Genomic DNA, 25,934 nt, shown 5'->3' with positions numbered 1-25,934 from the left:
TGAGTACACAACTCTGTGGAGTGCCAATGTTTGTGATGATGCTGGCTGAAGTCCTGTTGCCAATCCTGATAGACTGAAGCCTGCCAGTCAGGAAGTCTAGGAGCCAGTCACAGAGGGTGGGGTGGAGACCAAGTGTGGACAATTTGTGGGTGAGTTTGTAGGGGATGACTGTGTTGAAGGTGGAGCTTTAGTCTCTGAAGAGTATCCTCAGGTATGAGTCCTTATTTTCCAGATGAGAGCGGACGTAGTGGATGGCAGCAGACATGGCATCCGAGGTGGACCTGTTGGGCCGGTAGGCATACTGCAAGGGGTCAATAGTGTCTGGTATGCTGCTCTGAATGTGGGCCAGCACCACTCTCTCGAAACACTTCATAATGATTGGAGTGAATGCCACTGGCCTGTAGTCATTCAGGCAGGTGGGTGGGCTCTTCTTAGGCAGGGGGACGATGGTCGTGGTCTTAAAGCACAAAGGAACGGTGCACTGGCTGAGGGAGAGGTTAAAAATGGAGGTGAGAATGTCAGCCAGCTCGTTGGCACATGCTCTGAGGGCCCGCACAGGAATATTGTCTGGTCCTGCTGCTTTTTGGGGGTTGATCTTCCTCAGAGCTTTGTGTACCTGGGTCGTTGAGACGGTTGGTGGAGGGGAGGAGGGTTGAGTGGTCGAGGTGTGTGTGGGCCCCCTCTCTGCATTGTAATGTATTGAGGTCGTCTGGCAGGCTGTCTGTTGAGTTGGTGATGTTGGTGGTGTTGGTCCTGTAGTCTGTGTGTGCTGCAAGCCTAGTGTTATGCACCTGGTCTAGGGGAACCTAGACATAACATGACGTGCGCCACCACTGCTTCCATTCCCAATCAAAACCAGACCAAGTGTTGTAAACTGTAGCAATTTTTTCACTTCGGACATTAGCAATGCCCAAAACAACAAACAAAAACTCTAACACCATCCCTGTCTTACCTAAACAACCAAATAAGTGCAAAACAAAAGACAGGGTGTCTAACCTGAACTCCTAACCCAAAACAGGAGAAAAGGTAGTAACAAAAAAGGGCTTCTCACTCCTACTGTGGCCACCTGGTGCTCAATATTTTACAGTGAGTTATATTTACAATTTTTACAGAAATATCCAAATTACAAAAACAAAGTGCGGAGCTCCCCGTAAGTCCAGTTGAGAGTCGCGTAGAAAATGCTGGGTTGGTTGGGATTGGCAGAGGTGGACCTGGGGCTGCTGTCATCTTGGTATAAATGGAGAAGGATGCTGCATCCTGTCCAATTAGGTGGCGACAATGAGTTTGAATGGACCAATCCGCACCGACCACCTGTGGCTCAACCCCACCCCCTAAGACACACCCACACAAAAACACAAGAGAAGGAGAAAAAGACAACATAACAATAACACACATAATGACTCGGGTCATAACACTTGCCACATCCGCCCAGAGTTGTAGTAGCAGTAGAGTAGAAGCTGTCCAGCTTCTCTCTGTACTGCCTCTTGGCCGCTGTGAGGGCTTTTCTCAGTCCGTACTTCGCAGCTTTGTACTTGGTCTCATTGCCTGATCTAAATGCAAGAGGCAAGCACGCAGCATGTGACGTACCTGAGTGTTTATCCAGGGCATCTGGTTTGGAAACTTCATGATTTGTATGGTGGGCACGATGTTATCGCCACAAGTGCTGATGGATCCAGTCACATACACAAGCATAATCTTGTACGCTGACTGAAGAGTCCTCCAGAGTGGCTGCAGCTTTAAACACATCCCAGTCTGTCAGAGCAAAACAGTCCTGAAAGGTGCTCTCAGTCTATGGGGTCCAGAGTTTAACCTGTTTGTTGACAAGTTGTTTTTGTTTTAGTCTTTGTCTGCAAGCAGGGTACTGGAACAAAGAGATGTGGTCTGAGTGTCCGAAGTGGGGGCTGGGTGCAGCCCTGTATGCACCACGTATGTTACTGTAAACATGGTCCAGTGTTCTTGTTCTTGAGTGTTCTTATCACGGGTGGGAATGTCCACATGCTCGTGGTGTTTGGGGAATACAGTCTGTAAACTACACTGGTAGAAGTCGCCAGCAACAATAAAAACAGCGTCAGGATGAGCAGGTTCTAACGCGCTGATGACGTCATGGAGTTTGCTGAGCGCTGCCGTGGAGTTAACTCGCGGGGGGATGTAAACAGCGGCCAAAAACACAGCAGTGAATTCCCTCAGTAGATAATAAAGGCGGCACTTCAGCAGTAGAAACTCCACATCCGGCGAACAGTGTTCATCCACCGTCTGTATGTCTCCACACCACGAGTTGTTGACAAACACACACACACACACACCTCCCCCTTTAGCCCTACCGGACGCGGCCGTTCGATCGCCTTGGTAAACAGAGTGAGTCAGTAGCTGAATGGCGTCCTCTTGGACTTTGTCTGAGAGCCAGGTCTAGATGAAAATCAGGGCGCAGCACTCTCCTATTTCCCGTTGAGTTGTAATCCTGGCTCGTAGCTCGTCCAGTTTGTTTTCCAGGGACCGCGCTTTCGCTAGCAGGAGGCTAGGTGGCGGTGGTCGGCTAGTGCGAGCTTTTAACCTAGAATGGAGCCCTCCCCTTTTCCCTCGCTTGCGTCGCCATCTCCGAAGCGCTATCCTGGGGTGAGCTAACTCACTCAAGCCCGGTGCTTTGTGGTCTCTGGGGTGGTTCGGTGGTGACTCTGGGAGCAAACAATGAGTTGTAGTTCCAGCGGAATGAAACTAGCAAAGCCAGTGTGTTGTGAGTTGGCGATGTCCAGTAATGCCTGTCGGTTGTATGTTAGTAGTGCATGGCATTTGTGCACTGCAGAAAAAACAAGAAACACAAAAAAAGAAGAAAAAGCCAACATTCGAGCGCGGAGCGAGCAAACACGTCTGCCACGAAGGGCGCCATGTTGTTACTAGTGAAAAGTGAAGAGAGAGAAAAGAAAAGAGCAACAAAAAGCAACAACAAAACATTGGGCAGGTTGGTAGGACCAGTAGCTGCACGCTGGAAGACCCACGGCTTCAAAGCAAAGGACAGAGAGAGGGGGACAGAGAAGGACAAAGATAACTACGGGAGAAAATCAAAGTTAATCTCATATAGTGAAGACAATTGTGGGGTGAGAGGAGAGGAGAGAGGGCCAAGAGGAGGAAAGGAGCTCAGTGCATCGGGGGGTGGGTCCCCCAGCAGTCTAAGCCTATGGCAGCATAACTATAACTAACTAGATGCTTTATTAAAGAGGAAGGTTTTAAGCCTAGACTTAAAAGTAGAGAGGGTGTCTGCTTCCCAAATTTGAACTGTGAGCTTGTTCTACAAGAGAGGAGCTTGATAGCTAGGCTCTACCTCCCATTCTACCTTTGCAAACAGTTTGTGGTCCAGTTTCTTGAATCCCTGCACTGTGTGAAACTCCATCCCCTGATTATCATGGGCCACTTTGGTGCATGAAGGTAGAGCAATTGTTGCAATTGTAGAGCGATTGTCCACCAATTGTGTAGTTGTTGGTTCAGTCCCCGGCTCCTTCGGTCACATCACTTGTCCATGAGTAAGACACTGAACCTCAACTTAGTTGCTCCCCCTGAGCTGCCACAGAACCTTCAGATATTTGTAGAGCAGTAACGTTTTAACTGTTACCTGAGCAGAACAGAACGCAGACATCAGAACGAGCACGAGCCAGCAAACCTGACTTGAACTGCAATTGGAGCTCGAGCTAAACGTTACTCCTGTTTGGACCAGTTTCATAATATACTGTAAGTGCAGACCATTTAATTTTCAATTCAATTCAATTCAACTTTATTTATATAGCGCCAATTTACAACAAAGTCATCTCAAGGCACTTTACAGAATAAAGTCCAGACTACACAAGTATGTAGAAGTAACCCAACAAATCCCCCTTGAGCAAGCCCTAGGCAACAGTAGAGAGGAAAAACTCCCTTTAATGGGAGAAACCTCAAGCAGAACCAGGCTCAGGGAGGGCGGCCATCTGCCTTGACCAGTTGGGGTGAGTGGAAAGTGGAGAAAGAAAAGAAAAGAGCAACAAAAAGCAACAACAAAACATTGGGCAGGTTGGTAGGACCACTAGCTGCACGCTGGAAGACCCACGGCTTCAAAGCAAAGGACAGAGAGAGGGGGACAGAGAAGGACAAAGATAACTACGGGAGAAACACAAAGTTAATCTCATATAGTGGTGACAATTGTGGGGTGAGAGGAGAGAGGGCCAAGAGGAGGAAAGGAGCTCAGTGCATCGGGGGGTGGGTCCCCCAGCAGTCTAAGCCTATGGCAGCATAACTATAACTAACTAGATGCTTTATTAAAGAGGAAGGTTTTAAGCCTAGACTTAAAAGTAGAGAGGGTGTCTGCTTCCCAAATTTGAACTGTGAGCTTGTTCTACAAGAGAGGAGCTTGATAGCTAGGCTCTACCTCCCATTCTACCTTTGCAAATTCTGGGAACCACACGTAGGCCTCCATTCTGAGATTGAAGTGGTCTACTGGGATGATATGGAACTATGAGGTGCTCTATATATGATGGAGCCTGACCATTCAGAGCTTTATATGTAAGAAGCAGGGTTTTAAAGTCTATTCTAGATTTAATGGGAAGCCAATGGAGAGAAGCTAGTGAAGGTGAAATATGATCTCTCTTGCTAGTTCCAGTCAGCACTCTTGCTGGAGCATTTTGGATTAATTGCAGGCTCTTTAGGGAGTTACTGGGGCATCCTGAAAGTAGGGAATTACAGTAGTCCAACCTAGAGGTAACAAATGCATGGACCAGTTTTTCGGCATCACTTTGAGGCAGGATGCTCCTAATTTTGACATTGTTCCGTAGGTGGAAGAAGGCTGTTCTAGAGATTTGTTTTATATGTGAGGTAAAGGACAAATCCTGGTTAAAAATAACTCCAAGGTTCCTTGCAGTAGTACTGGAGGCCATACTTATGCCATCTAGAGCAACAATATGGTTGGACATCATGTCTCTGAGATTTTTGGGCTCAAATACTATGACTTCAGTTTTGTCTGAGTTTAGAAGTAAAGAAATTGTGGGACATCCAGGCCTTTATGTCTTGTAGACATGCTTGAAGCTTTAATAACTGATTATTTTCATCTGGTTCCATAGATAAATATAGCTGGGTATCATCACCATAGCAGTGGAAATTTATGGAGTGTTTTCTAATAATGTTGCCTAAAGGAGACATATATAAAGTAAAAAGTATTGGTCCTAACACAGAGCCTTGTGGAACTCCATAGCTAACCTTTGTGTGCATCATTAACATGAACGAATTGAAATCTATCAGATAAGATTTAAAACAACCTAGTGCAGTTCCTTTAATCCCTAATTCACGTTCTAGTCTCTGTAATAAAATGTTATGATCAATGGTATCGAATGCAGCACTAAGATCTAACAGAACAAGTGTAGAGATGAGCCCATTATCTGAGGCCATAAGAAGATCGTTGGTGACTTTTACCAGTGTTGGTTCTGTACTATGATGAACTCTAAATCCTGATTGAAAGTCTTCATACAAATTATTCCTATGAAGGTGGTCATATAATTGTTTTGCAACTACATTTTCAATTATTTAAAAATAAAGGGGAGATTAGATATTGGTCTGTAAATGGCTACATACATACATAGCCTGTTTCTAAAGATAGATTGATGATATCTAATATGAACGTATCTATTAAGGGTAAAGCTTCCTTGAGCAGCTAGGTTTCAATAGGGTCTAGCAGACAGGTTGTTGGTTTAGATGAGGTAATAATTGAAGTTAGCTCAGAGAGATCTATGGGTAAAAAGCAGTCTAACGGATTGGGGCCTTATCGATGACTCTAGCACTGCTGTAAGCGAAGATCTATCTGTAATATTTGGGGGCGGGGGAGATCTGGTGAATTCTTTCTCTAATAGCTACAATTTTATTCATAAAGAAAGTCATGAAGTCATTGCTCAGAGTTAAGGGAATAGTAGGCTCAACACCCTACTAGTCTATTAGTCTATTAAATGTGCAGCAGAATAAAAAACAAGCCTTTTAAGGGTTTCCATGTGCTGAAGTAGCAGGTGTGAGAGTGTAGTCCTCAAAACCTCTACATGGATCATAGTATACTTCCACTTGCCTCAAGTTCTCTTGTATAACCCAGGAAGAGACAGCAAGCAATGTAAAATTATTCATAGCTCAGGGATTTTTACTGTTATCACAGCATGTTTTCATATTATATGAACTCTCTGTAGCTGGAGAGATGTAACAAACATGTCAGAAAAAATCCCACTTAGCTGCACAGTACAAGAGCTAAGCACTCGACTACTAATATTTTGTGTAGGGTTCGAATCTGCATTAATCCTCTTAAAAAACATGCCCTATACAGTTTGCACTTGCGTTTTTTTACAGACCTCCCCTTGACCATTTTACAAATATTATCAGTTTTATGATAGAAAAGACTGAGGCTGTTCATGTTGATCATTTGATTTTTCACAAGTCACACTATGACAGTCCCTCAAATAAGCAGTTATCAACAAGGACAATCATAAATGTGGGCAATTTAATATTCTTCTTTTTTTTGCTTCCCTCTTACACAACCCACAGGGCTGTTGTCATAATCCGACACACTTCCTCCCCTTGGACCTTTATTTTGTAGTCCATTTTTCCCCACTTCCTATTTCTAGTACTATTCTGTTAGCTTTACGCTAGTTATCCCTCATTGTTTGCACCTGTTCCCTTCACTATTTATATCCAGTCTTCCCCACATCCCCCTGCCAGATCCTTGTTGTTTAACTCACTTCTCTGAACGCTTTATTAGCCTGATTGTTGGAACCCTGGTTGTTCTTTTCTGCACTCTGCATCTGCAGTTTTGGTCTGAGGTTTGCCTTGTCCTTTTCACTGTTTAGTCTAGACTTTCATTATCTCTGCTTGTTTGACCCTGGTTTTGTGTTTTAAGTATGCTTTTGTTCCCTTCAGTCTGCCAGCGTTTTATGCTCAGTTTGTTTGTGTGTGCCTCCCCTTAGTTTCCGTGTTAGTTCTCGTGCTTCCTTGACCTTGTTACTTAGTTTATCCTTTTCTTCCAGTGTGTTTATGTTCATGTTTCTGTTTTACCTTATTTAGTTGTTACTATGTGTGTTCCTTGTGTTTAGTAGTTTGTTTCCTTACCCGAATCCTATTTTGTTTGTTCTGTTTAGTTTTTGTTAGTTTTTTGTTGTTTGTTTGTTTAGTTAAGTTTGTTTCACCCCCTAGTCTTTATTCCTGAGTCTTTGTAGCATTCTGGTTTACTATATTCCACTCCCGTAGTTAACATTAGTTTTTGTTTTTGTGTTTTGTTCTCTTAAATTTACTGCCCTTGCGTTCAGACAAGTGGATTGTGTTTGTGATCTTTTACCCTATGTTGAGCCTGTTTTCCGTGTACCCTCCTGTTTAGAGTGATCTGTTTTTGTCATTAGTTTGTCGCCGATAAAAGCTTTTTGTTAAATTCATCCCTCGCGCAGTCTCCTCACTTGGGTCCACCTTTAACCAAAACCGTGATAGCGGTTTGCTAAAGAGCACCTCCATGTAGAAAGGTAGAGATCTGTTGACATTTTACCCCATTTGGTAACAGGCACCAAAGTTTTGGATGCAGTCTTTTACAACTCTGCCAAAATGGCAGAAATGTGGAATTTAAACTGTACAAATTTAGTGCTTTGGTTTTGGGGTAGGCACTAAATCATCATCATTTTATGTACATGTTTTTCCATTAAAAAGAACAAAGTGGCCTTTATTTAGTGACGTAAAAATGTACTTTTTATTGGCAAAGAGGTTTTTCAGTGACTACAGTATAATTTTACTGATGACTGACTATAGTGTTGCTTTAGAAATATGACGGAGCCACATATTAACGGATGTTTCTCTTCATTGAAAAATTATTCAAGTGTTTAAACACATGTTTAAAATGTATTTCAATAACAGTATAAATTAAAAAAAATGCCCCTTTACTATGCCTGTGTCTCTCTTGTGGAACACCAACATAAACACAATGACAAAGTCTGATGTTACCTTTATTCATTCTGAATTAATAAGTTTCCTCACAAAGTCAACATTGATGTTATGATGAGCAGTTCTTTGCATGGTGTGAAGGGAGTTAACTGATTTGCCTACAGTACATGATATAGCAAAATTTACATTTCCAAAAGAAGTAGTTCTGACAGTCAGACCTGTCCATCAGCAGGTGTAGAGAGGAGCAGGTAAGGACAACTGAGACATGATTTATGCGGGATTAATTCATTTATGCTTACACATGTATTAAACAGTCATCTAGCTTTAAATGTCAACTTTTCTCTTTAAGGTGCAAGTGATCTGTCCAACTGGACTGTATGGACGGGACAGTGGGTATGATGGTCCTGTCAGGTAAGTAGGAGACCATTGTCACCATGGAGCGACACAAAGTCAAAGACAGTAGAATCCAGAATGTTAAGTGATCCTATCAGTTTTAATGTTGTGAATAATTACAAAGTGAGTGTATCACAGAATGTAGTTGCCTACTAATCAATACTTATTAATAATGTAGATGACCTTTTTATCATTACCACAGGATTGTGTTTTCTGCCTTCTTATTCTCTTCGACTTTACATCCTGGTGACACAACTAAAGACCTGGACTGATGCTCAGAGCTACTGCAGGTCTATGTACACCGACCTGGCCACTGTACAGAACGAGGAACAACTGGCTGAGCTCAACCAGCTCATAGGCACTAATCCTTCTGTGTGGATTGGCCTGAGTGCTGACACTGAAGCATGGAGGTGGTCTCTGGAAAACCAGGCCTACTATGGGAAAGGAGAGGCTGATTTCAGGATGTGGAATTCTCAGGAACCCAATGGTGGTGGATATTATAAGGTTTGTGTGGCAATGGCTACAGGGGGGACATGGACGGATCAACTGTGCATCAATACGTTGGCCTTCATCTGCTACAACGGTGAGAAGTGTCACACTGTGCTACATGGTAATGTCAGCATGCTTCCATACTTACTTTGTGGATGCAGAGAGGCAGGTTGTGCAGTCTACTTAAATGTAGTCTCCATTCAAGATGCAGTCTCACCTCAGTTTTCTTAAAACTGGCGTTACCATAGTAACCCAACTTGCCTCAGCACCTCAGTGTGGTAGTTGTAGCCCACTCCTGAACTTCATGCTCCAAAAACCAAAACACCCAAAAGAGTTGACACCACAGAACAGTGTTAATTTCATTAATGATGGACAGTTACTGACAAAGACTTGAAAACTAAATGATGTAAGAGCCATTTAAATTTTTAATAGACTGTGCTGCTGACCTCTACACCTTTTTTGTACATGGAGGCAGTGAAGTGCTTTATTTTGCCTGATGAGACTGGTCCAGATGAAATAAGAGTGCAACAGTGGCTAAGAGGAAGGTGGTGTGCCACTGACTGCTCCACCACTGTGAGGTCAGCAAAACCCAGAAGCTCACAACTAGCAAAGTCCAGTCATTTGTTCACGTTAGGCATTCTGAATTATTCAAATTGGGTCCTCTTCACTAAAGCTGCATTGTCAACAGTGATGTTCTAATAAACAAATGAGCAGAAGAGCATTCGCCCAGAATCCCATATATTTCATCATGTAAGTCCCAGTCCCCTCCCTTATCATGTAGTGAAGCAGGTCACTCAGCAACCAACCCACACCTGTTTACACACTTTGTGCAGGTTGATCTTGTGGGGCACAGAGGAGGGCTGCATCTGGCTCCAGGATGTGACCCTGGTTTTGCTGGTATGGACAAGGTGACATTCTAGTTGAGAATATTCCTCAGGGATTTCTGATGTGATCTTCCAGTGGTCCCAAGTAATAGACCCGACTGAGAATGAAACATTGTCTATGTCTCAGTAGTGGACAGGAATCTAATTATAAAAAACACTAACATATCTAAAGTGTCATATGGCTAAACGGGAAATGCTAATCACAGTACAACAATAGTAGCATTGTTCATGCATTTTTTTTATTAACTGATTAATGCACCATTTAATTATTTCCTGGTTTAGCAGGAAAACGGGACCCCTCTTCAAGCTTCATCTTAGTGAATCAGTTTATGACCTGGATGGACGCTCAGAGCTACTGTAGGCTGCACCACACGGACCTGGCCAGCGTGAGGAACAAGGCTGAGAACGATCAGATAAAGATGATGCTGCAGAGTGAATACACCTGGATCGGCCTCTTCAGAGACTCCTGGAAGTGGTCTGATGGGAGCCCAGTTTCATTCAGTTACTGGGATCCTGATAATCCACCTTCTGCTACATCTCCTGGCATTTGTGTGGCTTCAAACTCTGGCAAATGGAAAAGCATTGACTGCAGCTCCCAAAACCACTTTGCATGTATTGCAGGTGAGTTTTGATCTTTAAATTATAAATTAATAGGATATTAAATATAACTTTTAATAAGAAAGGTTAAGTACACATTTACCAAGGAGGTGAGCAGAGGTAAATCAGCGCATGGTGAGAGAATGGAACAGCAATAGTCAGCCAACGACTCTGCCTCTGTCTGGAAAGGACTGAAGGCAAAACTTAACTACAAGCCTGAATGAGTATTAATGCCACTTTGAAAGACATTGGGACAGACCTGATACCTCAGACCTGCTTTTGATCAACAGCATCCCCCCTCCAACACTGCCACACTGAGATCTCCCCCTCCCCTCACCATCAAAAAGGGAGATGTGAATATTCTGTTTACATACATCTTTATTATTTTATTCTATCTCTGTGTACATACTTCATATTTGTTGTGTGTCACACCTTTGCATTTTAACTTTATATTTTAGATTATGTGTATGCACCTGACACCAGGACAATAAACTGTTTCTGATTCTGATAAAACAGAACCTGTAGTGAGAAAGCTGGTGGTGCAGGTGGAGCTGGAGAAAAGTGACTCCTCTGTGGACATGGAGGATCTGAAAGACATCTTACAGCAGGTAATGGTGGTTAATCACTATGTTAAAACATGTTTTGAGGGTTTTTGAAATGCAAACATTTAACGAACAATTAACAAAAATAACAGTGAATAACAATGTGTTCTCGATGTTTGGTGTAACATCCCATGTTCAGGTCAGTTCTTTTTAACAAGTGAGTATCACAGCAAAGCAAGAAGAACTGCTGCATGGACTCACATCATGCAAAACCCACACAGTAAAGAATTCTTTTAAATTAATCCAATGTCAGTGGCTGATGACAAAGCTTCAATCTAAGCTGTAAGCAGACAAACCCTACATTCCCTTGATTACAGTAAAATAAAAATTATGACTTCAATGCGAATGTGACATCATTCTGCAGGGATGTGGTGTCTGTGACCTTGGATGTAAATGATTTCCTGCTGATTTGCACATTGTTTCTCTGAATCATGAATCAAAAGGAGTTTTTGTAAAAACTGATAACTATTGACATAAGGCCATGGACAGATCACAAGACACAGTTAAAATTTCCTTCAGGAGAAAGACAACAATATTTGGATGTTGTCAGTAGTTGCTTTTTTTGTTTGTTTTTTTTACATCCTTTTTGTGATAAACGTTACTTTAGACATTCTGTGTTTATCTGTGCTCATGGAGAAGTTTTTAGGATCAGCTTAAAAAGAAGGTTCAAGACTTTCACTGTGATAATCTTATTGTTGATAGATCTTTAAACATTTCACATGAATTTTAATGAAACTTGAATGAGGTGTGACTTATTAAACCAGAGCAAAGCAAGAGGAGGCCACTGAGGAACATAGCAGTAGAGCAGAACTGAATGAGGCTGTTCTAGTCTTCATAATATTCACTGTGTAAACTCTTACTGAAGACAAGTCGGTAAGAGTCTGCAGTACTCACGTCTTATGCTTTCCCAGTTTCATCAGCGACTAAATAAAGGGGTCCAGATGAGATGGGTGGAACATCCTAATGGGGAAGTCTTCCAGAAGAAAACTACAGACACAGAGGAGAAGAACATCTGTACCCTCGAATGACCACACTGATGCTTTTAATTGTGTTCTAGTTGTAAAGAAGCCTAAACTCTATTGTTCTGCCGCCAGAAACACGCTGCATGGACAGGAATTGTTGTTCGTTCATTCATACAAATTATACATTTATTTATTTTTCCTATGTTTCATTATCTTTGTAAACTGCAGTAGATTTTAGTACTTGTTTGGGTCCATGTTAAATCATTATTTAATTTACTATTATGTTTTGAATTTCATTGATGAATATTGGACCTCCTCATGTGAAATGCATGATTTAAATTCACACAACCTCCCAGCTGTTGTTACCATGTTTTATGAAATATTTAATCCTCTCCAACCATCTGCAAAATATCTCACTTAGATGTGTAAAGAATTGCACCATGTGAAAGAGGAAAAACAAAGCATCTTTTTATCAAAACAATATTTAAAGCACAATAAATTATTATGAATTGTCTTTCATCAGAAAATGGAAACTGCAAAGGAGAGTCATCATGGTTTCACCTGGTGTTGCTGCAGAAACGTACATAATGATCTGCGGCCATCTGCTGGTCACTTAATTATCACCAAAAGATTGTTGGTGTCTGTGGTTCTTCTGCTGAAGATAAAATATTTTTAACTTTTTCTTTATGTTTGTCTGTGCAGTAGCAGTGATGGAAAGACCACCTGTGTGTAAATACATCGGCAGAGGACTAAATCATGATTCATACATTTGTTTCTGTCACAAACTAAAATGAAAAAGGTTGTTTGAAACACAAACTAAAAACAGCACCGATGTAGCAACTGAGTGCTCTGAATGAAATCAATAATAACATGGGTTAACGTGATCATTCTCGCCCTCCATGTGCACATCTGAGTTGCCTCAGCCGCTGGTATAAACCCCACAAACCAAGCTTGAGGCTACAAATAACAGAGTCACTATTATACTAATAAAAACAAACAGCCAGTGAACATGCGCTCATTAGGAGCAGTCAGCAAACTGCCAGCTTTGCATCAGTGTCACTTTTGGTATTTAGTGGTGTGTCTAAGACCAAATATGAAAACAACCCCAGCTAAAGTTCATCTCATTTGTATGTGTGTTATTAAACAGGCAAAGTGTGTCCTGTCAAAGGGAAACGCTTACGTTTTTACTAAACCATGTTCGTTTGGAGTTTTCCAGAGTCTTGATGTGCTTTGACCTACTTTGTAGTTACAATGGTCCATCCTGTGTGAAAGGGCTAACTCAAAGATGAGGACAATATCCACTGTTTCTGTAGGTTTTCTGTAATGTTTCTGTAATGATTTTTCAACATCAGAAGCATCATCACTGTTGGTATGTCTTTGGAATACCTGATTGCACTCACAGACTGATCTAGACCTAAGCCAAGCCTTTAATCCAGTGGTCAGGTATGGCTCTATACATTCAGGACAGCTCAGGAACTAGTTTCTGCAACAAGATGGTATTTTTATAAATGAACAGAGCAACTTTGAGCCAGAATGAGCATTAGCTTTTTAGTTCTCCTCTTAAGCAGCATAATCACAAACTCAGCTTTGCCTTTTGTGTCACAGCAGTAGAAATGTGTTAAAGTTATTTACTGCAACTTTTTTCACATATTTTCTAATGGAAAAATGCTCCAGCACTGATCTTAATCAGCACTTGATCTGACCTGTAGCAGACAAGCTCTAAATGTAAATAGTCGCTTATATAGCGCTTTTATCCAAAGCACTTTACAATGTATTCCCATTCACACACCGATGGCGGTGGCTGCCATGCAACTTGGGGTTCAGTGTCTTGCCCAAGGACACTTTGACTTGTAGCCAGGCGCGGGGATTGAACCACTGACCCTGTGGTCCATGGTCAACTGCCTTACCAACTGAGCTACAGCCGCCCAATAAATGTGTTTGAGTGAGGCTCACCCTACTGAACAATCAGACAAGAGCAATAATTTCTGCTTGACTAGTGAGTTTATCAGCTTCTTATTTACTGTAATTTGATAAATTATTATCACTAAATGCACACTGTAGCTTCAAGCAGGTAAGTAACAATGAGTGATATAGTAGTTTTCTAGATAAGACCTTACAAAGTGCTTCACTCAGTCTCCATGAGTTTTGGTTCAGTATTGGTTAATATTTAAAGCACATTCAACGGGTGCTAATGTTTTTTCATCAGAAATTAATTAATAATCACAACCTCAATTTCTTGATCAAGGCAAATGGAATTTTTTCTTTATTTCACTGTAACTTTTTGTTGTTTCCTTTGATGATGTAGGAGAATTTGTACCTACTGAAGGCGCTTTGTGTCATTTCACCGTACTGAACTTTTACATGCAGGAATAATGAGTTTTGTTTTTACCACCCTTTAATGCACCACCTGGTGAATAAAGGTGTGTGACGAGAGATGCTGAATTACCGCACATGCCGAGCTATGGGGACGTGACATTAGCGGCTGCACTGAATTTAAAAGGCAGTGGAGACTGGAAAAGATTTTTTAAATGGTAAAGAGTTTGGTCAGAGTTTTTGATAGAATTTTCTGATTTTCTATCGGATTTAGTGCTTAGTACAGATAAAGTCATTATAGTGGGTGACTTTAACATTCATGTAGATGCTGAAAGTAACTGCCTGAGCACTGCGTTTAATTCATTATTAGATTCAATTGGTTTTTTCCAAAATGTAAATAAACCCACTCATTGTTTTAGTCACACCTTGGACCTCGTACTTACATATGGCATTGAAACTGATAATTTAATAGTATTTCCTCATAATTCTCTTCTGTCTGACCATTTTCTAATAACATTTGAATTTACAATAACAGACTATACAGCAGTTAGAAAAAAATTCCACTACAGCAGATGTTTATCTGAAAAAGCTGTGAATACATTTAAAGAGATTATTTCTTCATCTTTTTCACCACCATGTGTCAATACTATGGTGAGTAGCCATCTTACTCCTGTGCAAATTGATTATTTAGTTGACGATTCTGCCGCCTCACTGCGTAGGATACTAGATACAGTTGCCCCTCTGAAAAAGAAGGCAGTGAATCAGAGGAGCCGACCTCCATGGTACAATTCAGAAATGCACAGCTTAAAACAGGCAACACGAAAGTTAGAGAGGAAGTGGCGTTCCACTAATTTAGAAGAATCCCGGTTAGCCAAATATTACGGCTAGATCTTCATGTACAACAGCTCTAGAATCCTCAATAAGGCCCCAATCCATCTTAGACTGCTTTTCACCCATAGATCTCACTGAGCTAAGTTCAACTATCGCCTCCTCAAAACTAACAACATGTCTTTTAGACCCTGTTCCAACCAAATTGCTTAAAGATGTTTTACCTTTAATAGACACGTTCATATTAGATTTGATTAACCTATCTTTAGAAACTGGCTATGTACCAAAGGCCTATAAAGTTGCTGTAATCAAACCATTACTTAAAAAACCTTGTCTTGATCCAGGTGATTTAGCCAACTATAGACCAATATCAAATCTCCCGTTTATTTCTAAAATCCTTGAAAAAGTAGTTGCAAAACAATTATGTGATCACCTTTACAAGAATAATTTGTATGAAGACTTTCAGTCAGGATTTAGAGCTCATCACAGTACAGAAACAGCACTGGTAAAAGTCTCCAATGATCTTCTCCTGGCTTCAGAAAATGGACTTGTGTCTGTACTCGTCTTACTAGACCTTAGTGCCGCATTTGACACCATTGACCACAACATTTTATTACAGAGACTAGAACATGGATTTGGGAACATTTAGAACATTTGGGATTAAAGGAACCGCATTACATTGGTTTAAATCTTATCTGTCAGACAGATTCCAACTTGTTCATGTTAATGATGACTCTTCTTTATGCACCAAAGTCAGCTATGGAGTTCCACAGGGCTCTGTGTTAGGACCAATACTTTTTAATCTGTACATGTCACCTTTAGGAAAAATTATTAGGAAACATTCCATAAACTTCCACTGCTATGCAGATGATACCCAGCTCTATTTATCTGTGAAACCAGAAGATACTAACCAATTAGTCAAACTTGAAGCATGTCTAAAAGACAAAGACCTGGATGTCCTACAATTTCCTACTTCTAAATTCAGACAAAACTGAAATCATCCTCTTTGGGCCTAAAAACATGAGAAATATGCTGTCTAACAATATAGTTACTTAAGATGACATAACTTTGGCCTCTAGTACTACGGTGAGGAACCTTGGAGTTATCTTTGACCAAGATTTGGCGTTTACGTCACATATAAGACAAATCTCTAGAACAGCCTTCTTCCACCTACGGAACATTGCTAAAATTAGAAGCATCCTGTCTCAAAGTGATGCCGAAAAACTGGTCCATGCATTTGTTACTTCTAGGTTGGACTACTGTAATTCCCTACTTCTGGGGTGTCCTAATAACTCTCTAAAAAGCCTTCAATTAATCCAAAATGCTGCAGCAAGAGTGCTGACTGGATTAGGAACGAGAGATCATATTTCACCTTCACTAGCTTCTCTTCATTGGCTTCCCATAAAATCTAGAATAGAGTTCAAAACCCTCCTCCTTACATACAAAGCTCTTAATGGTCAAGCTCCATCATATTTAAAAGATCTCATAGTCCTGTATCGCCCGATTAGACCACTTCAATCCCAAGATACAGGGCTACTTGTGGTTCCCAGAGTTTGCAAAAGTAGAATGGGAGGCAGAGCCTTTAGCTATCAAGCTCCTCTCCTGTGGAACCAGCTTCCAATCCAAATTCGGGGAGCAGACACCCTCTCTACTTTTAAGACTAGGCTTAAAACTTTCCTTTTTGATAAAGCTTATAGTTAAAACTCCTCACTCAACCCTAACTAGCTTTTCTCTATACATTTATTTGTCACCACTGTATGCCCTTAATTCTGTGTCCTACAACCTGTACAATGCTTTGTTGTTGCTTTTTTTTTGTTGTTGTTGCTTTTCTTGTTGTTGCTTTTCGTTGCTCTTTTCTTTTCTTTCTCCACTTTCCACTCACCCCAACTGGTCAAGGCAGATGGCCGCCCTCCCTGAGCCTGGTTCTGCTGGAGGTTTCTCCCATTAAAGGGAGTTTTTCCTCTCTACTGTTGCCTAGGGCTTGCTCAAGGGGGATTTGTTGGGTTACTTCTACATACTTGTGTAGTCTGGCCTTTATTCTGTAAAGTGCCTTGAGATGACTTTGTTGTAAATTGGCGCTATATAAATAAAGTTGAATTGAATTGAATTGAAAATTAAATGGTCTGCACTTACAGTATATTATGAAACTGGTCCAAACAGGAGTAACGTTTAGCTCGAGCTCCAATTGCAGTTCAAGTCAGGTTTGCTGGCTCGTGCTCGTTCTGATGTCTGCGTTCTGTTCTGCTCAGGTAACAGTTAAAACGTTACTGCTCTACAAATATCTGAAGGTTCTGTGGCAGCTCAGGGGGAGCAACTAAGTTGAGGTTCAGTGTCTTACTCATGGACAAGTGATGTGACCGAAGGAGCCGGGGACTGAACCAACAACTACACAATTGGTGGACAATCGCTCTACAATTGCAACAATTGCTCTACCTTCATGCACCAAAGTGGCCCATGATAATCAGGGGATGGAGTTTCACACAGTGCAGGGATTCAAGAAACTGGACCACAAACTGTGACCAGTATGGCCTCTACTTTTCTGAGTGATTTACAAAGTCCGGAATCTGTTGGCTTCATTTACATTAAAAAAGGGCTTAAGGAGATTCTTAAAAATCTTAATTTGCTAATTGATAAATACACAGTTCTGACTATTTGTCCTTGCTGCAAAATGAGTTTTATTTTATTAATTTTATTATTTGCACAGTAAATACAAATATTAATAAAAATACTGATTCAAACACTACACAGTAATTCTGTAATTTATGCCTGAATTCAAACCCAATAAAAACAAACATGTACAGAAGTTATAAGTTAAATCTAAACTAATTCTATTATTTCCACATGGACACAGAGTCACTGTGGTGTCAATGTCCTATAATACTTCTTTCACTGTGTGTAACTTAATGACTCCTGAGCACATGATATTACAATACTTTAAATCCAGAAAACTATTAGGACTCCATCACATAATTATTATTATTTATGCAACAAACACCTCAGCAACATGACCAACCCCTGCACTCCTACCCCCTGTCTAGGGAGACATTCACTAGTCCAAATAACAATAACCCAAAATTCACAATATGCTCAAAATTATTTTGAGACCAAGGACAGCAAACAGGTGCTGGTGCCAGAGAAATCAGTCTAGCTGGTGGGAACCAGACTTTTTAAAGTCTAGGAAGATGAAACAATCAGCTCCCAACACTGCACCCCCAATCCAGCCTATCAGACAGGGCACATGTAAACTCAGACACACAGATCCACACATACAAAGAGCACTCTTTACACCAATACAGTTGTTTACATTGAAAACTCAATCTTCAGGGTGGTTTACGACACTACGACAACAGGTGAGAACAAACAGGTCATATTTCTCCTGTTACACTTTACCAGAACTAAACACAACTTGTTTGGCGATTAGTCATGAAGACTTATTCACAGTTAAAACACTGTCTCATTATTTCTGCACATTTAAAGGATTCGGTTGATACTTTCAGATAAAATCAGTGAGGTGTTAGCAGAGGGGTTTGACGAACTGTTCAACAACATACCACATGTTGAAAATGAGACATGTGAAATGTCAGAAACTAGGAAACTGTTGCAGTGCCATGAAAATGAAATGACAAACTAACACAAGGTCTTTCCAAGTTGATCTGCAAACTGTGAGTCACTATTTATTATTCATTTATTTTTGTGCTGGCTGCCGTGGCCACCCGCCACCCGCCACCTTTAGCTCTTTCTAACTCTGACCCTGTCTCTCTGCTTCTTTCTGTCTCTCTCTGTCCAACATGGCCACTGTGTTATGACTGTCCGTTTTTGTTGATGTAATCAGCTTTGATTGGTGCAATTATCTGTCACCACCTTCTTCTTTCTTTGGCTGGTGTGGCATAAAATGTTTATTTATGCATGTCTGTCCAACATGGCTGTGCCTCCTTCCATCTGTCTGACATGCCAGATTTAATTTATAGTCTAAACGAGAAATCCGCTTTAGTGGACTTATATTTTCAGTTTTGTATTGTCAATGTCTTGGCCGCCATGCACCTGGTGTCTTACCTATTGTTAGCGTTCCCTCTTTGCCTGTCAGCTGTCTTCCTGTCAGGTGGGTCATGTTGGCTAGTTGCATCTTTGTTCTGTTTGGTTATTTCCTTGGTTCCTTAAAAACCAAACTGCCTGCTGAAACCTCTTAGCTTAGTAGTAATTGTTGACTGGTTGATTGGTTTATATTTAGGAGCTTGATGGCCTGTCTGTGCCACCTGAGCTATGGATTTTCAAGGTGTCATGGCTGCTGTGCCAGAGTGTAATGCACACTCTCTTTCTCATCCTGCTGCTGTCAAACATGGCCGCTGTGCTATGCCATATGTTCAATCAATCAGTATTGTTGCAATAACTTTTAATTCTGCAAATCTACAATTTTATTTTTATTTTCCAGCTTTTATCAATTTATTAATAAAGAAATAATAGAATTATTAAAGTAGATAAAGTATCCTTTATCTACTTTCTTTCTTAGCTGTGGTGCCATGACTGTGCCTTGTGTCATTCCCTATGCCCATTTATGGCATGTTTTATCACCTCAGCCAAATACGATTGCTGGTCTATCCATTTTAAGATGTCCATCTGCGTCTCCATCTGTCTCATCAGCCAATTTCGCTGACGCAACATAGACCAGGAAGGTCTACACACAGTGTCATTTGTGATCCTGGGATTTTCGGATGGCTGTGTCACAATTTAGCACTCCAGCATTTTTTGAGCTAAACAAAATAGCACAGCAAGCTACTGTTCCTTTACAGGAAAGGGGACGGGAAGAGTGGGTTGTTCTTACGGATCTGCCTTTATTTGTTGATATAGGAAAATGTGCAGTTTACACTTGTAGTGACGCTTGCTGCACTGAGTCAAAAGACAAGAGAAGGTGAGAAGAACTGGTTTCATATAACATAAATGACCACACTTCAAATCTCCACTTCAAGGCTCTGCTGACCTTTCCAACATCATGACTGTGACTCTGGTCATAATGATGATCGTATCAGGTCAGTGTAGGTCTCTCTGATATCAATTATTCAAATATTCCATTAGATCTGAGGATTGTGTCTTGATGACAAGTAGAATCCAGATTGTGACACTACCACATTTACTGTTGTCACTGTACAGTGAGTTGATCAGTGTGTTTCTCTATAATTCTTTATTACCACAGGAATGAGTTTTTCCTACATGCTAAAATCCCAAAGACCTGGACTGATGCTCAGAGCCACTGCAGGTCAAAGTACACTGACCTGTCCACTGTACAGACTGAGAAACAACTGGCTGATCTCAATGAACTTATTGGCAGTGATGAATATTTCTGGATTGGTCTGTATCCTGACACTGGATCATGGAGGTGGTCTCTGGAAAACCAGACTTACTATGGTGCAGGAAAGGCTGATTTCAGGATGTGGAATCCTGGGGAACCCAATAGTGGTCCAAGTTACTACAAGGTTGGTGTAGCAATGATGAGCAGCGATAGATGGGCAGACGTGGAATGTAATGACACATTCCCCTTCGTTTGCTACGGTGGTAAGAAATGTCACACAGCAGCACATTAGCTGTAATAACTGTAGTTCTCAGTTTGATGCAGGTTATGGCTTGATCAAGAGGGATTTGTTTGGCTTTCTCTATATATCTGTATAGTCTTGACTTTTTATATAAATAGACTATGGACATGGTATGTGACACTATGGACATGGACACCCCACATCCAGTCCTTTATTGTGCATGCTACAATTTACAGTCCATTTCACAACTAAAATGTGTCAGTATGAGCCAAAGTGGTAAATAACCAACATAATCATTTGTACAGAGATGAGCTGCTTTCACATGTTTTTTCATTGTCAGTGAAAAAAACAAACATATCACTGTCTTTATTACTGTCGTCTGGTGTTACGGACTACATTCATCTCTCATTGTCTGTATGTTGTGGGTAAAGGGGGTGATCTAAGGTTTTGAATTAGACAATTCTCAGGACCACTGATTGAAACACTAATACATATGTGCAGGCTTAGCAGAAAACCAGAACATCATCTTTGTGAATCAGCCTATGACCTGGATAGATGCTCAGAGCTATGACCTGGCCAGTGTGACGAACCAGGCTGAGAACAATCAGATAAGGACGATGATCCCAAGTTACATATGGTCCATATGGATCTCTACAGAGACACCTGGATGTGGTCAGATGAGTAAACACTCTCAGTCAGTAACTGGGATCTTGGAGGACCAACTCCTACTGATACAGACGCTTATGTTGCTTCACACCTTGGGAGATGGACAAACCTCGACTGTAGCTCCTAACACAACTTTGTATGTTTAGCAGGTGAGTTGAGTCCTGATCTGGTTGTTGTGAAACGGCATTAATCCAGTATTTATACTTCAATTTGATTGATGCCTTTGTAGTTTCAGTTGTGAAAGTTTACTGCATTCACTGAATTTTAATTTAAACAGTTCATGCTGCGAGGAAACTGGTGGTGCAGGTGGAGCTGGAGAAGACTGACTCCTCAGTGGACATGGAGGAGCTAAAGGAAGACATCTTACAGTGGGTGATGGTGGTTGTTTTGGAGGGGTTGTAAAATTTACTGGTAGAGGGTGTACATTTGTTTTACAACATATTCTGCTAAAAATATGTTCTTGAGCAGTCAATTATTTATTGATTTTTATGATGACTAATAGCTGAAGGGCTTCGCAAAGTTTAATGGAGCAGGTTTGGAGGAGGGCTGGGTGGAGATACCACGTCTAAAAACATGTACTGTCCACCATTTTATTGACTCTCCAAATGTGTGTAAAATTGTCTAATCCTTCATGAAACTATAAATTTATCATAGGATATAGTCAATAAATGAAATATTGGTGGAATACTAATATCTAATTAAATTAGGGTATATACAGATAAAAAAGGTATTTTTGACAGCACTAAGAAGTCAAGCCTGTGCCAGATGGAAACATCCGCTCAGTGGCTGAAGATATAGTTTCCACAAATTCTACCAAAAGTGCTTTAATCCTCTTTTATTAACAATATGCAAAACTGCTGCAGGGTCATTATACTGTGTATTTATATAAAACTGAAGAAACCTTAATATCACCTCAATGGCACACGTGAAAGCAAAAATATGTTGTGCATTGACTCACTTTCACAAACTCATCCACTAGATGTGTAAACCTTTAATCCTGTGAACCAGGGTACAGAAAGGCTAAACAAAAGCCAGGGACCAAAAACATGCCACTGCAAGTTTTGCATCATTTTCAGTTTTTGTATTAATTGTTATGTAAGAGCACATACATTACGTAAATGAGCCCTGTTGCAGATCATCTGATTTGCATATTAGTAAAAAAATTGCTTTTTTCTTTGTGTTTTTGCCACAAAACAAATTAGGTTTATTAGTTAAAATTCTAGTCACTTTTAGAGTAACAGAGCCATGTCAATAATATAATAATTTAATTGAATAAAGCCAACAAAAGATAATAGAAATGTAAAACTGTGTAGCTGTTTCCAGTCTCAATGATGAATGTGAAGGTAGATGAATGTGTTTTACCATCCAGCTCCTTTCTGTCTGCACATTTACCATCAACATGTATGATTTATTAGATGTTCCCTTTGAAGCCAAAGTCAATGTGAATCTGAAATGATAGTCACAAATTAGACAGACTCTGTGGTCCAATCTACTTTTAGTTTAGTTTTAAGCTTTCTTCTGCTATTTTTCTTCTTTTTTTGTAGCTTATAAAAATATTTTATGTCCAGTAGTTTTAGTTTTAGGACATGATGATAACGCTGGTGTCTCTCTCACAATATCCAGATTTGTGTAATTTTAAAAGTCATACAGAAATGTTACTAGGTCCAACTTAACAAAGCTCTATTCAGACATGGGACACGTTACATTGGTGCCTTCATCAGTGTGGTAAAGCTTCGGCTTTGTTACAATGTTCCTCATGGCTTCATTCAGACCTACGACTGTAATGGAGAAAGCCACGGTACATGGGTGGTATCTGTCATAAATGGCACATTATTTCAGTTTTTGTTTTAGTAATTTTAGCTGAGAAAAAGTTTTGGTATCAGCCTGGAAAAGCTTCCCAGTTTCATCGGAGCCCGAAGGACCAAGGCCTGAATGAGTCCAGCTAAGATGGGTGGAAAAGACTGATGGAAAAGTCTTCAGGATGAAAAACATGAGGAAAAAGCAGACCTGTCCCATCAAATGATGCAACAAATGATTTACAGTCTAATTTTTTGTTTGATTTGTTTGATTTGACTGTGTTTGATTAGATTTAGATGACAGATTCAATTCAATTCAATTCAACTTTATTTATATAGCGCCAATTCACAACAAAGTCATCTCAGGGCACTTTACAGAATAAAGTCAAGATTATAAAGATATATAAAGAGAACCCAACAATTCCCCCTGGAGCAAGCCATAGGCAACAGTGGAGAGGAAAAACTCCCTTTAACGGAAGAAACCTCCAGCAGAACCAGGCTCAGGGTGGACGGCCATCTGCCTCGACCGGTTGGGGTGAGTGGAAAGGGGAGAGAGAAAAGAACAGAGCAACAAAAAGCAATAACAAAACATCGGGCAGATTGGTAGGACCAGTAGCTGCACGCTGGAAGACACACAGCTTCAAAGCCGGGGGACACCTGCAGAAAGGGACAGAGAGAGGGGGACAGAGGAGGACAAAGACAACTACGGGAGAGAACACACAGAGTTAATGACATACAGTGGTGAGAATTGCGGGGTGAGAGGAGAGGAGAGATGGTCAAGAGGAGGAAAGGAGCTCAGTGCATTGGGGGGTGGGTCCCCCAGCAGTCTAAGCCTATGGCAGCATAACTATAACTAACTATATGCTTTATTAAAGAGGAAGGTTTTAAGCTTAGACTTAAAAGTAGAGAGGGTGTCTGCTTCCCGAATCTGAACTGGGAGCTGGTTCCACAAGAGAGGAGCTTGATAGCTAAAGGCTCTACCTCCCATTCTACTTTTGGAAATTCTGGGAACCACAAGTAGGCCTGCATTCTGAGAGCGAAGTGGTCTACTGGGATGATATGGTGCTATGAGGTCTTCTATATATGATGGAGCCTGACCATTCAGAGCTTTATATGTAAGAAGCAGGGTTTTAAATTCTATTCTAAATTTAATGGGAAGCCAATGGAGAGAAGCTAGTGAAGGTGAAATATGATCTCTCTTGCTAGTTCCAGTCAGCACTCTTGCTGCAGCATTTTGGATTAATTGCAGGCTCTTTAGGGAGTTACTGGGGCATCCTGAAAGTAGGGAATTACAGTAGTCCAACCTAGAAGTAACAAATGCATGGACCAGTTTTTCGGCATCACTTTGAGACAGTATGCTCCTAATTTTGGCAATGTTCCGTAGGTGGAAGAAGGCTGTTCTAGAGATTTGTTTTATATGTGACTTAAAGGACAAATCCTGATCAAAAATAACTCCAAGGTTCCTTGCAGTAGTACTGGAGGCCAGACTTATGCCATCTAGGGTAACAATATGGTTGGACATCATATCTCTGATATTTTTGGGCCCAAATACTATGACTTCAGTTTTGTCTGAGTTTAAAAGTAAAAAATTGTGGGACATCCAGGCCTTTATGTCTTGTAGGCATGCTTGAAGCTTTATTAACTGATTATTTTCATCTGGTTCCATAGATAAATATAGCTGGGTATCATCAGCATAACAGTGGAAATTTATGGAGTGTTTTCTAATAATGTTGCCTAAAGGAGACATATATAAAGTAAAAAGTATTGGTCCTAACACAGAGCCAGATGACAGATTTCGAATACTATAGTGAGCCATGATATACATGGAGGCAGAGTTAAAGATGCAAAGATTTTAGGTGGAAGTGAATTACAAAGTAATGTATTAGTGGGACATCACTGGTAGGACTGTTGAGACAAAGTGAGAGAAGTGAGACGTTGATGGTCTGGGCAGTTGTGTAAACCATCAGATGTTGTTGCAGATTCATTTCAATTCAATTCAATTCAACTTTATTTATATAGCGCCAATTTACAACAAAGTCATCTCAAGGCACTTTACAGAATAAAGTCCAGACTAAACAAGTATGTAGAAGCAACCCAACAAATCCCCCTTGAGCAAGCCCTAGGCAACAGTGGAGAGAAAAACTCCCTTTAACGGGAGAAACCTCCAGCAGAACCAGGCTCAGGGTAGGCGGCCATCTGCCTTGAGCTGTTGGGGTGAGTGGAAAGTGTAGGGAGAAAAGAACAGAGCAACGAAAAGCAACAACAAAAAGCAACAACAAAACGACAACAAAAGCAACAACAAAACAACAAAAAAGCAACAGCAAAGCATTGTACAGGTTGGTAGGACACAAAATTAACAGCATTAATAGCAGATGCGATATGTGTATGAATAATGATAAAAAATTAAATACTGAGACAGTTGAAACAATACAAATAGACATGGCCAAGTGTTCAGTTGAAGACTATGCAGCGGTTGAAGTGTTTCTGAAGTAGTTACTCTGTGTCATAGAGCACATAAGCCTACAAATCTCACAAGAAGTGTCATGATCCGACACTTCCGTTACACTTCCTCCCTTTGGACTTTTATTTTGTAGGCCCTTTTCCTCACTTCCTGTTTCTAGTTCTGTTCTTTAGCTTACCCTTCGCTATCCCTATATTCCCCACAGTTCTCTGCCAGATTGTCATCGCCTCACTCCCTGCCAATGCTGAACTCTTGGTTTACCGGATTGTAGCAATCCTGACTCCTGTATATTAGACCCTGTTTTCCTGCAACTTTTAGTCTGAGGATTGGTGTTTTTCTGTTTATTAGTTTCTTTAGTCTTTTCCCTTTTGTTCATTTTTGTTTAGTAGTTTATGTTTCTTACCCGTATCCTATTTTTTATTTAATTATTATTATCATTATTATTTTATTTATTTTTGGGCGTTTCTGTTTATTAGTTTCCTAGTCTTTTTTCCCCTTGTGTTCATT

General features: G+C 40.6%; 1 protein-coding gene across 2 annotated transcripts; it reads left to right on the top strand.

The window, feature by feature from the left end:
* The first annotated feature begins 5,923 nt into the window (after positions 1-5,923).
* LOC137099849 (macrophage mannose receptor 1-like) lies at positions 5,924-13,945 on the top strand. Of its 2 annotated transcripts, none has more exons than XM_067477185.1 (6): positions 5,924-8,159; positions 8,261-8,322; positions 8,507-8,887; positions 9,963-10,298; positions 10,791-10,882; positions 11,788-13,945. In XM_067477185.1, the coding sequence occupies exons 2-6, from the start codon at positions 8,289-8,291 to the stop codon at positions 11,902-11,904; spliced, it is 960 nt and encodes a 319-aa protein (XP_067333286.1). In that variant the 5' UTR covers positions 5,924-8,159; positions 8,261-8,288; the 3' UTR covers positions 11,905-13,945. The 2 variants fall into 2 exon arrangements, with proteins under 2 accessions (XP_067333286.1, XP_067333285.1); XM_067477184.1 differs by having other exon boundaries at positions 5,927-8,159; positions 9,960-10,298.
* The last annotated feature ends 11,989 nt before the right edge of the window (positions 13,946-25,934 follow it).

This window comes from Channa argus, chromosome 15 (genome assembly GCF_033026475.1).
Source record: "Channa argus isolate prfri chromosome 15, Channa argus male v1.0, whole genome shotgun sequence".
NCBI classification, from domain to species: domain Eukaryota; kingdom Metazoa; phylum Chordata; class Actinopteri; order Anabantiformes; family Channidae; genus Channa; species Channa argus.
Note: the sequence above shows the minus strand (reverse complement) of the source record. Positions and strands in the feature narration are given on the sequence as shown.